The following is a 12744-nucleotide window of genomic DNA, read 5'->3' as shown; positions in this document are numbered from 1 at the left end:
GAGTTTAGCCGGCAACCTGGAAGCAAAAAGCCATAGCAAAAATGTGCATACTGTTTTCATATTGAACACACCCCAGCTGATCCCTGTAACGTTAGTATACCGCTCGCAAAGAATAAAAGTACGAACGTACTACAGCCATATTATAAGCCAAATAACGTAGCATACTACTTTGATTACCAAATAAACATAGAAAAAGTAAATCTATAGAAATGTGTGAAAAAGACAAGATGAGAAGAGCAGCTCTTGCAGGCTGCTGCTGCCTGCGGCAGAGCAAATCTCTAACTACGTCACATGATGACTAGTCAACGTCTGCCAGTAGACGTCGACTTTTGGTCGTAACGTCAGCGCGTCTACGCAACCCCTAGCGTGTATGTGGAGAGAGATGAGTTAAAGGAGAATTTCGTTTTTTTTTAACCTGGACCCCTCTCCTCACATTAATTATGATCTGACGACTCACCCAGCGATCTCCGCAGCGTTTCTGGCCGTCCTAGCGTTGTTTTGAGATCAATAGCGTCCAAGCCAGTCCTAAAATGGAGCTCCGAGGGGGCCAAGTGACAGCCTGTCTTTCCTGCATCTAAATAGCCAGTTTTATTCCCGTTTTCGCACATATTGTCATAATCTCATCCCGCAACAACCACCAGACTGATATTTCCTCCCGGGCTGTTCCCTGGAGTCTCCCAGGGATCAAATTACCTCATTCGTGATCTCGGTCACCAAGTCTTGTCAAGTCCCGCGATACTTTCCTGCCGGCTGGCCAGTGTGTAGTGAGACTCCAGTCAACAGCCCGGGAGGAAATATCAGTCTGGTGGTTGTTGCGGGATGAGATTATGACGATATGTGGCGAAAACGGGAATAAAACTGGCTATTTAGATGCAGGAAAGACAGGCTGCCACTTGGCCCCCTCGGAGCTCCATTTTTATTGATCTCAAAACAACGCTAGGACGGCCAGAAACGCTGCGGAGATCGCTGGGTGAGTCGTCAGATCATAATTAATGTGAGGAGAGGGGTCCAGGTTAAAAAAAACGAAATTCTCCTTTAAGGGGGACTGATAGAACTCATTGCTACACTGAAATAGCCCTACTTCACAGCAGAAAAGGGGATAAGAAGACCTTTAATGCTCTTGATGCCGTTCAAGCTAGTTGGCAGGCAAGTGCTGGATATGGACTTCCAAAGCCTGGGCCATCGCATAGAGAGACATATCATCTTTTTGATTAGTTAATTACAAAGTTTGCACTGCATCCAACTCACTATTGCGCTTTCACTCCAGTATTTCTCCTCTTGACAATGGGTCTTATTTAGATTGACCGAGCAATGCAAAATGCAATGTCCATGGTGGTGCCCCTGAGGCCACTTCAGTAGGTCACTCAGATGGCTACTGCATGGAACAGAGAGCCAAAGTGAACGTCACTTCCCGCCTTTCTCTGGGCACCAGCGTATGGAAAAATATGGATGGTGGTGAATACAGCGATACGCTACCTTTTTTATCCCGTTTGAATTGTGCCACGGGAGTACACACGTCATGTTTGTCAATGTAAAAGATAACTCTGCAAGTCGAGAAAGTCGCAGTTTGTGGTAAAACTGTGGCACTATAAGTTATAAATCAGAAAGACTATGCACAACAACAAGTGACGTCTCTTACGCCAATCCATTGTTGTTGATGGTGTGACGTATAATGTGCGACACGAGATGTAGTTGATTGACAAAACTAAACCTTACGTTTCAGGATGGGGCCGATCCGATCCAATATCGGTATCGGGTGCCGATATTGGCACTAATTCACGAATCGGATCGGATCGGATTTTTGCAATTCCAGCGCCGTAATTTGCCCATGTATAATAATAGTATCCTTCTTTGCCTTGTATATTTTCTTAATTTTGTCTGCTTTTTGCAAGGTATATTTAAAAAAAAATCTTTAACATGTTCACTGCCGTCGACGAGTTAACTCGTCAAACAGAAACCAACCGTTGACTGCCGTCGACGAGTTAACTCGTCAAAAAAAAAAAAAAAAAAAAAATTGACGGTGGGACGTGGATCAAACCCTTTTACATCTCCTATAAAAATATGGGAGCTATTGAATGTGTATAACCTATTTTACCGACCCATTAAGTGGCGACAGTGCTCTCCAGATTAGAGAAAGTCGAGTAAAAACAGCAGGAAAAAGCGTGAGGAAACCATTCTCATGAGAATGGTTTGGCGAAAACGCTTTCGCGCTGGGAGCTGGCGCACAACGGTGGGGGATTCCAAAAATAGACTCTGGGTGCAACACACTTTGAAACACGCAGCAGAAAGCCCAGAATCGCACGCAGCTTCATCCCAGCTCACAACCGAAACCCCAGAAACGAGCGAGCCCGATCCAGACTCGCCCGACGAGCGGCCGCCAGGCAGCACAGACAGGCAGCAGAGACTCGCCTGTGACACACGCTGCAGAGCCACCAGAGACACACCCATGGAGGGAGGAGTTTGCGGGGTGCTGTGGGGGTGCTGTTATATTGGAGGAAATTACTGTTCAGAACTATTGTTTAGATGTCTGATGTCTCACTGATGCCAAAAATAAATGGTTAAAGTGACTGTTCTGCCTGTTCTATCGAATTTCACAAAAATGCATTTATCTCAGCTTTCCTTCTCAGACGCTGAAACCATGCTGTATTCAACTGCTAATGCCTACATAACAGAACATGATAAAAACTAACTCTTTTAGACAGAGAAAGCACACATTCTATTAGTTCTTTTGATATATTTTGTGTTCACAAAGTCCTAGCAGAAAATAATCCTCGGCTCTTGAAAGATGAGCCAGAATCCTCAAAAAAACCCATTGGCAGAAGCTACCTACTGTATTGGATAAACTGTTGGCAGTGAATGTGTTAATTGGCCAAATCTTTGCGTATACTATATATTCAAGAAAAATATTGGTATCGGCATAATATCGGTATCGGCAGATATCCAAATTCAGGTATCAGAATCGGATCGGAAGTGAAAAAATGTGGATCGGTGCATCCCTAGTTTCAGTTTCAGGATAAACTGCGACTTTCTTGACATGCATAGTTGTCTTTTAAATTGACAAAATTTAACATGTGTACCCTGTGGCACAATTCAAACGGGATAAAAAAAGTATTGTCTGTCGCCATTCATATTCCTTCCGATGCTGGTGCCCAGAGAAAGGCAGGAAGTGACGTTCACTTTGGCTCTCTATAAAGAGTCCAGAGGAAGTGGCCGAAGGAGAAACCACTGTCAAGATGCACAGGAGTGTATTGAATATACCCACAAGATAATAATAACTGAGGTATAATTGATACATAATGTAAAATATTTCCACACCACAAAACCATGAACTATTTTAATCAGGATTAAAGGAAAGAAGTATGTGCTGTTTCCTTACTCTGCTACTGGAAACAGTGCAGTTTAGGAGGGATTGATAGCGGGCCTTGCTTGGTGCCTTTGATTGATTTAAAGTGATGAAGTTCAGACAGTTGAAAAAGGCCTAACAACTTGTGGTGACTCATAGAACATGGATGGAACACTGAAGAAGTATAATGGACTGTTGAGAATGGACTTTTGAGTGCTTCTCCCCCATGTCTTCTCTTCTATGAGCAGAACAAGTTGAGTACTTGTTTTTATATGTAGCCTATGTATTTATATGTATTTTATATGTATTTATATGTATTTTATATGTAGCCTATGTATTTATATGTATTTATATGTATTTTATATGCAGTGTTGGGCAAGTTACTTTCAAAATGTAATATACTACATATTACTAGTTACTTTCATTTGAAAGTAATAAGTTACTTTACAATATTACTTTCTGTGTAGAGTAACTCGTTATTTATTTCACTACTTTTGCATTACGTTTACCAAAACAACAGCAGTAGCAGAATGACATCACCGCCACAGAACCATCCCGAAAAATAATGTCAACCGCCTTGAAGTCAGTGTAAACAATCCAAAATTCTAAATGTTATTCTTTTCCTTTGTTATTGTCATCTATAGTGGTTATTTGCATAAAAACACACAGTTTGATTAGGAAATGATTGTATCTTTTTTAAATATGTGCTTTGATTGAATAAAAATGTAACTCAATTTGTAACTTGAGTTACTTGACAAAGTAACTGGTATAATATTACTGAAATCCTATAAGTAATAAGTTATATTACTGAGTTACTGCTAAAAGTAATATATTACATGTAATATGTTACTTTTGTAATGAGTTACCCCCAACACTGTTTATATGTATTTTATATGTAGCCTATGTATTTCCTTTTCAATTGTAGCCTGCATTCAGACATTTTGATCATGTCTTAATGGGTTGTTTGCATGCAGTTGGCCAAGGCTGCGGTCGTGTGAGTTCTTGGTTTTATTTGCAATAGACTGTTCGAGATCCCAGAGGTGATTGCTCCATGTTGTTACGCTTGCTTTATTCAGAGGATGTGAAGGAGATGGCTCTTCCACACTCTTTGTTATGCTGGGCCATCAAAAGAGATGTCTGCTTCCGGCATTTTTCTAGGTCACAGAGCTCGTCCTGTCCAGTGCGTAACACTTCTTTAGTCGTGAACTGCAGTATCCAGGTAGAAACTGAAAATGGTTAATGCACTTTGCACTGCTGGCCAAATAACATGCTGAAGCCCTCACAGTAGAAAACGTTCAGCTGCTTGGGTGTCCGGGTACTGTAGCGGTAGGTTCCCTGCCTACCAACACGAGGATCGCAGGTTCGCGCCTCCGTGTTACCTCCGGCTTGGTCAGTTGTCCATACAGGAATGATTGGCTGTGTCTGCGGGTGGGAAGCCGGATTATATGTGTCCTGGACTGGTCGTGGGCGCTGCACTAGCGCCTCCACTGGTCGGTCGGGGCGCCTGTTCGGGGCAGAAGGGAACTGGTAGGAATAGCGTGATCCTCCCACGTGCTACAACGTCCTGCCGGTGAAGATCCGGCAGGTGACAAGAAACAGCTGGCAACTGCACGTGTCGGAGGAAGCATGGTGCTAGTCTACGGCTCTCCCCAGATCGGCAGAGGGTGGAGCAGCGACCGGGGCAGCAGGAGGAAATTGGCCAAGTATAATTGGGGGGAAAATGGGGGGAAATCTGGAAAAACAAACAAAAACGTTCAGTTGCTGGTTTTTCATTGATGACAGGATCACATTAGCATGAGTCCCAAGTCTGAGTCACTGTCCTGACAAAAGGCCAGTAAAGCATGGAAGAGTGTATGAACCCTGTTTTCTAGGCTGGGGAAGTCCTCTTGAAGAAACAGAGCTTTTGCTTGATGTCATACAAATTAGACGTCACATCCGTCTGTGATTTGCAGATAAACAGTACTGGCCACTGGCCAGTTTCAATTGTTTTAACAAGTTTGTGTTTGCTTTCATAGGATTTGGCGTTTCTTTGGAGGACTCGAAGAGGTGGTGGGGAGCTGGTGACCGGCAGTTTTCTCCAGGGTGTTGACGCACTGTCAGCGCCGATGGGATTGATAAGACTTGAGAAAGGGCCTGGCTAAGACTTGAGAAAGGGCCTGGCTGGGAAAGGGAGTGAGTATGGACAACCTTTCTGACTTCGGTGGCACCTGTCCGTCCAGTCGCAACGAATGGGAGTGAGTACCAAAACCAGTTTACTTCATTTTGTGATCTACATTGGCTTTTGTGGTCCTTTATTTACAGTACAAAGTGTATTTTGTGAGTGTCTATAGTTAATGTAACATTTGAATGATATGATGAAGACATCACGTTACCATATTACATACTACATACTACATACACATTTCAAATGGGTTGAGATTTGCAGCTTGGGATTTCAGGATTTACAATGGCAATGTTTACATGCACACCAATAATCTCTCAATGTCTGGAATGCTTTTGTATTCTGGTAGTGAGTTGACATGTCACACTGGGTGTGAAAAGCTCTTATCCGGGCTATGATCAATCTGGATAGAATTCCTGATGCTATTAGATGGGATACTGAGGATGTGTGAATGTCCTGTTTTTTGCAGTCATTGCATGCTCAATTCCACATACTATCATAGCTCCAAGCTTTGAGAGGCTGATGGTGTTTTGGCGTACTACTGTAGCTAACAGGAGTAAAGGCCCAATTCTACTCTACATTAAAGATGGAGACAGAGACGGACAGAGCCTTCTGTCCGTACTCTGCGTTCATTCCGTGCATATTTCTGTCCATCCTCTGAAAGCTTATGGATACGCATGAAACAGAACCACACACAGACTCACACATTTGACTCTCTACTGCCCACTGGTGGAGGTATTGCTTAACATGATACCAACGTGAAAGACGCATGAAAGTATGTGGGCAGTGACGATTACACCGTACCCCCCATAAAACGGACATATAAATGAATGTGAAGTTAGGTTATTTATCAGACATAACAAAAAATACCGCTGTGACCAGCACGATTTGTTGTGGTTCATATAGCGAGAAATTCTGTTTGTTTGTGGATACAAGGATTATCAAGAGTGATGTTTTTTAGTCCACAAAACATTTGTGGAGTTTCACAGCAAAAGACCATTGGAGCTTTCCCCTATACAACTGAAGTGGATGGTGACCAACTTTCAAACTTCTTCCTACTGCAACAGTGAAGATTTCAGATCAAAATGGGATGTAGATGACATCTTTTCAGGTTGATTTAGAATCGCGGGGCTTCTGGAGACTTGGCTCATGGCTTTTTTTTTTACGTTTGAAAGTTGGTCCCCATCCACTTCAATTGTTTAGGAGAATGCTGCAATGGTGTTTTGCTGTGAAACTCCAGGACTGTGTTTTGTGGACTAAAAAACTTCACCCGTCCATCCATTGGCATGGGGGTGAATAGAAAATGATTGCATTTTCATTTCAGGGTGAACTTCTCCTTTAACTGGTATATGTGAAGAACTACCCACAGGCCAGTTTGGCATGCCCTGTTTTCAACTGGCCATTGTGCCCTTAAAAGAAAGTTGTGCATTTCCTCATTTAAAACTACAAGCGAGGCAGCAAATAAACAAAAACATTATCTGTAGCAGTAGCCTGCATATGAGGCATTTATGGAACCTCTGTAAATTGTCTACAATAGGCAGATGACGTGAGGTGTTTAGGGGACATCGGTAATCTTTAGCTACAGAAAATAACCTAGGTTACACTTGTGTTATCGTGTGTTACTGGACATGTAACTAAACTTTCAAGTCTGAGCCATCTTGCATATGTGCTGTTTCATACTGCAGCACTGAATTTCTCTATTAGGAGATTAGGGCTGTGAATCTTCACTGGCCTCACGATTCGATTCGATTACGATTTAGAGGGCTACGATTCCATTCGATTACGATTATCGATGCATCTCGATGCATCTTCAATCGATCTATCACTTTTTTTCCCAATACATGATTTATTTTTTCTCACTTTCTTTTTTCTCACTGTGTGTCACACTTGCATATCTTCTTGCCAGATTGTTTTGAGAGAGAGAAAATACACTGCGAGGCGTAGACTACATTTATGAGTTGGAAGTTGGAATGTAACATTGGGCGGCGTTAATGTGTTTCGGGGTTCTGCTTACACAGATTGTAGACGGTTACACTGTGATGTCTGATCCACAAAGACTTGACCCGCACTATTTAAAAAAAAAAAAAAAAAAATCTGCCAAAATCCTACGGTATAGGCTATATTCGTGTCTCGTATAGCCTGTGTGTGCAGGAGCACTGGGTAAACAACGTTATAGGCTGGTGGTGACACTTGTAAATTTTGAGGGAACCCTCAATGATTCTTCGAGATTACGGTTTGAATTAAATTAACTTTCATTTTTATTAAAACTGTCCCGACTCCATGGATGTTATACCGCTATAAAAAAGAACAAGGGGTCCATGTTTTGAAAAGGTAGGCTATATTACTCCAACGTACAACAGATTCCTTCAGTGAACAGATAGCGTAGTGGTAGAATTAGCCGGCCGGCAAGTTGGAGATCCCGAGTTCAAAGCCCACTCGGGGCAGTATTATATATTTTTTAAATTCATAAAAAAATCATAAAAATAAGTTGTTGGTAAAAATAGGTGATGTCAGACATTATAATGGTTTGATGAGTGACGTTATGTATGATAAACAGTATATACAATATTGACACTAAATACCCTCTGCCTCTGTTAGCTAGCTGTTAGCCGTTAGCTGTGTTTGCTAACTAAGTGTTCACCAGGCTCAAATCGCCGCAATAATAACTTTTAACCAGTTCGATTTACGCTGTTTCCATAAAGTCCATCAGCTTTGATATCTGTTGGCTGGTTTGTTAACAATAAGCAATATTGTGGCTTCTAAAGTAACGTTTTTTTAACCGAGATATGACCGGAAACAGTATGGCCACCACTTCCATGTATCGAAGACAAAGAGTTTACTGAAGACAACAGACAACTTCTTATACAATGGCGCCTGCAGTCATGTTGCAGTGGAACAAACTATTAGGCTTAAAGGATCATTTAGTTTTTTTTCAACCTGGACCCTATTTTCCACACTGTATGTGTCTAATAAACTCATCGTGACATATATTTTTTAAATTGGTCAAGTACTCACCGAGATAGCCTTGTTTACAGCTGGAGTAATGTGCTCAAACAACTACACAGTGTACTGTACAGGGCAAGCTCGCACCGCATCGTCTATACTCTATAGAGAGCCGCAGGGATGAGTCTGTGGTTAACGCAAGCTTATTCAAACGCGAACCAGTGTTCAGCAGGATAATCTTCACACATGAGGACCACTTTTATGAGTTTTGAAGCTTTTACGTGGCGTTAAAAGGGCGGCTAGCTAGCAAACGTCTAAATGAGACTACACTGTGGAGTCGACGGGGATATTATACGTCAATAACGTCATCACTTCAAAGGACGAACATGGAAATTCTCTTTCCCTCACCTGGTTCAGCCCGGGGTAATCAGTGCACAGCAGCGCACACATCAACAACATTCCAGGTTGAGTGGTGACGTGGAAGCCTATGCGACACTGTGTGTAGTTCTGGATTAGTTTAGCACAAGCTTTTTACTTCTAGGGCTCGCATTTACGCTTCATGAAAGTGGTCCTCATGTGTGAAGATTATCCCGCTGAACACTGGTTCGCGTTTGATTAAGCTTGCGTTGCCCAGAGACCTTATTTGAAGCATCGCGCCAAAAACCCATTAAAAAATCCCATAGGCAGAAACAGTGAAGAACCATGAAGTCCGGGACTTCCGTGTTCTGACTACAAAAATACGTCATCCCTGCGGCTCTCTCTACACGTTTGCTAATAAAACTGTTTGTATTGCCGGCTGGCAGGCTCAAACTGTCAATAGTGTCCGGCAACATGGAAATGACTCTATATATTAGGGCTGTGCCGATTCACTTATCTCCCGATTCGATACTATCACGATACTTGGGTGCCGATTCGATATATATTGCGATTCTTAAGTATTGCGATTCTACGATTATTGCGATTCGATATTACGATTTATTGCGATTTTTGTTTCTTTTTTTCTTTTCTTTTTTCAGTTTGTTTGCTTTTTACACTAGATTAGAACATGGGAAAAGTTGAATCATACACTAGAGACTGTATATTATATATCATGAGTAGGGCTGGGCGATATAGTTAAAAACAGGGGCGGACTGGGATCATAATTCAGGCCGGGCATTAGATACCAAGCAGGCCAGGCCGATATGGGCCGACGTTTGAAGCCCAAAGATGCACCCACTTTAACCCTGAAGTGTAATTATTACTTCAGACTAACTAATAAAGTAATAAAACCACTAGTAAACCAGTAGGCGGCGCCTGGCCTGCTGTTCAGTGAGTGGCCTGACTGCGGGCACAAAAAAAAAAAAAAAAAATTTTTTTTTTTTTTTTTTTTTTTGCTTTTGCGATTATCGATTCTGGAATAAAAGATCGATTCAAAAAATCGTGACATTAAAAATCGCGATACTTAGGTGAATCGATTTTTTCTCCCACCCCTACTATATATATTTAGCTGATTGATGGATAGTTTCCCATTCAGTCCCTCTGTTTTTTGCAACTTCTCCAGCACCGCGCTGTTGAAGAGAGGGGGGAAATCCTCTGTGGTGACACAGCGCGAGCTTCACTGTCTTCTTGCTGGTTGCACCGACACGCTGCACGCCACCTCGCTCAGCTGGTTCTGCTTGCGGGCTGTCGGCACATAGACGGAGCACCCGTCGCCTCCTTTCTTTCTCCTCGCCTGCTCGCATAGAGACGACTCCTACATGAATATTATTCTCCGGGGCGTACGAGCAGGCCAGGAGAAAGAGAGGAACAGACAGGGGCAGCTTGCCCTGTGTAGTACACGCTGCAGTTGTTTGAGCACATTGCTCCAGCTGTAAACAAGGCTATCTCTGTGAATACTCGACCAATTAGAAAAAAAAATGTTTATTACACATACAGTGTGGAAAATAGGGTCCAGGTTGAAAAAAAAACCGAAATTCTCCTTTAACACCAATGGCTTGAAGCATTTCATGCTGTCTGCCTCATTGGAGAGTGGAGCAGCAGGCCACAGCAGCAGCACGTTTCATCAGTGATATTTAACCCATGGACATGGTGTTAAAGGAAATGCTTTCATTATGATTGTTCCACAGCAGTCTTAGGCCGTTCATCACGTCACTGTCCTCTTGCACTTGGTTTCATGTTTGTATATTGTTTTTAAGTTTTTATTCTATTTTCCTGTCATGCTATGCTTTGTTATTATTATGCCTTAGTGCCATATAGGCCTAAATGCTTTGACTGCTATATTTTGTACAGCACTCTGTGCATTCGTGCTGGGAGGGGTGCTTTAGAAATAAACTTTTACTTACTTACTTACTTACAATAGACCTATAGACATGTACAAACTGTAACTGAAGTACATGAATGCACGTCTGTTTTGTAAGATGATTATGCTGTGATGGCCCACCCCCTTACAGTAGCTCTTAGTTGATATGTTGTTTGTCTTGTATTTAATTGTTCTCATGCTTGTAGGTATGGCTGCCTGTCACGGTGAAGGAATTTCACCTGTGGTGATTTATGGTGGCTCAACAGCACGATATGCTATATAGGGGACAGTTATATAGGGGATAACTGTCAAAAGGTCGCTAGAAGTCGCTGGATGACGTCACATGCTAATTTGCATATCAATAACCTACAGTCTTTACTCACAGCGGAGGGAGGGGGGCTACGCTGTGTGTGGGAAGCGCTGTGATCATTGATTAGATATAACATTAGACATAACATTATAACATTAGACATAGGTCATATTATGTTTAAAGTCGCCCGGCATCCCAGTTGAGTGGAGCTTGCTGTATTTAAGCACTGTGATTGGCCCAGATGTCCAAACACTACCCAGCCAAGAAACTAGAGGCCATCTCATGAAGCAACACCTCACTAAAGCTTGTTTTATACTCGCCGTGCCGTGAAGGGCGCGGGGGAGGAGCGAGGGGGGGAGGAGCGAGGGGGGGGGAGCGAGGGGCGCGGGGGAGGAGCGAGGGGGGGGGGGGAGCGAGGGGCGTGAGCGTCAAATGACGTCAATGTGTTGGGCGCGACCCCCGTAGGCCGCCCACCGCGTACCTGAAGATTTTTCTTGCAGCGCGACCTCTGCACGGCTTCTCTCCAAACATGGACGCTTTCGAGCCACTGAGCCCTGAACACTGAGCTGTGTTTTCCCCACATTTCTTGACCCGTGTGATAGGCTAAACTTTGATTTGCAACTGTTTGTTTTTAGTCATTTAAAGTAAATGTGTTGTGTTGAGAGCATGGTTGAGAGAGATTAAAAGCAGCACAGAGTAGGCTATCAGGGCTGAGAACTGAAACAGCTATTCAGTAAAAACAAGTTTGGTGATTCATTCATGTGCTGATGTATGGTCATTTGAGAGTGAAAGCGCACTCAGTACTGCACATAATAGCATTTCATTGCGACTTTTCACCGCCTGTTCTCACTACCATTGTATAATCATGTAACATGCTCATCACTTGGCTGATCACTTCTGAGTATAAAAGCATCTGCCCCAGCGCGAGGTCCGCACGTGACTCGCGGAGCTTCACCTTGCGGAGCCTAGCTCGAGTATAATGAGCCCTTAACACGTTGAGTGCCATGGACGAGATATCTCGTCTTACATAATCCAACCGTTGAGTGCCAAAGACGAGATATCTCGTCTTACATAAACATTTTTTTTTTTTGACGGTGGGACATCAATCAACCCCTTTTACGTCTTCTATACCACTATTGGAGGAAGAGAATGTGTATAATCTATTTTACCGACCACTAAGTGGCGACAGTTCTCTCCAGACAGAGAGAAAGCCACAGCCACGGCTGGAGAAAGCCATTCTAATTTTCAAGGTAATAGCTGGGCGAAAACTCTTTCGATTTCACACACACACACACACACACACACACGCACGCGCGCGCGCGCGCGCACACACACACACTCGAGTACCTTTGCGCATAAATAAGACCAGAATCGCAAAAGCTTCTTCAAAGCTCTCAGCCGACACCTCAAGAAACGAACGAGCCCGTTCAGTAAGCCAGACTGCCCGAGAGCCGCCAGCAGCAGCAGCAGCAGCAGAGCGGAGTAGGCTGCCTCAAGATTGGAAGAAGGGGATCGCGAAGGAATTTCTCTCCCGTGTCTAACCCCCCCCCCCCCCTCGCCTCTCCTCTCCTCTCCTCTTCCCCGCTCCTGCGATTCCCTTCTCTTTTTTTGGGATCAAACTCGCCTGTGACAAAACACTGCAAAGCCACACCTACGGAGGGAGGAGTTTGGAGACACACACACACACACACACACACACACACACACAC

At 43.3% G+C, this 12744-nt stretch overlaps 1 protein-coding gene across 1 annotated transcript in view; it reads left to right on the top strand.

The window, feature by feature from the left end:
* Window positions 1-5491: 5491 nt before the first annotated feature.
* The window catches only part of npas2 (neuronal PAS domain protein 2), a gene marked incomplete at its 3' end in the record, with an annotated part of 50296 nt that continues 43043 nt past the window's right edge, over window positions 5492-12744 (top strand). The window contains 1 exon segment of the mRNA XM_083638070.1: window positions 5492-5577. Within this exon segment, the coding sequence (XP_083494196.1) occupies window positions 5522-5577 (56 nt within the window). The 5' untranslated portion in view covers window positions 5492-5521.

Source organism: Poromitra crassiceps (genome assembly GCF_964638095.1).
Source record: "Poromitra crassiceps genome assembly, chromosome: 1".
Classification (NCBI taxonomy): Eukaryota; Metazoa; Chordata; class Actinopteri; order Beryciformes; family Melamphaidae; genus Poromitra; species Poromitra crassiceps.
This window is presented reverse-complemented; position numbering and strand designations above follow the sequence as displayed.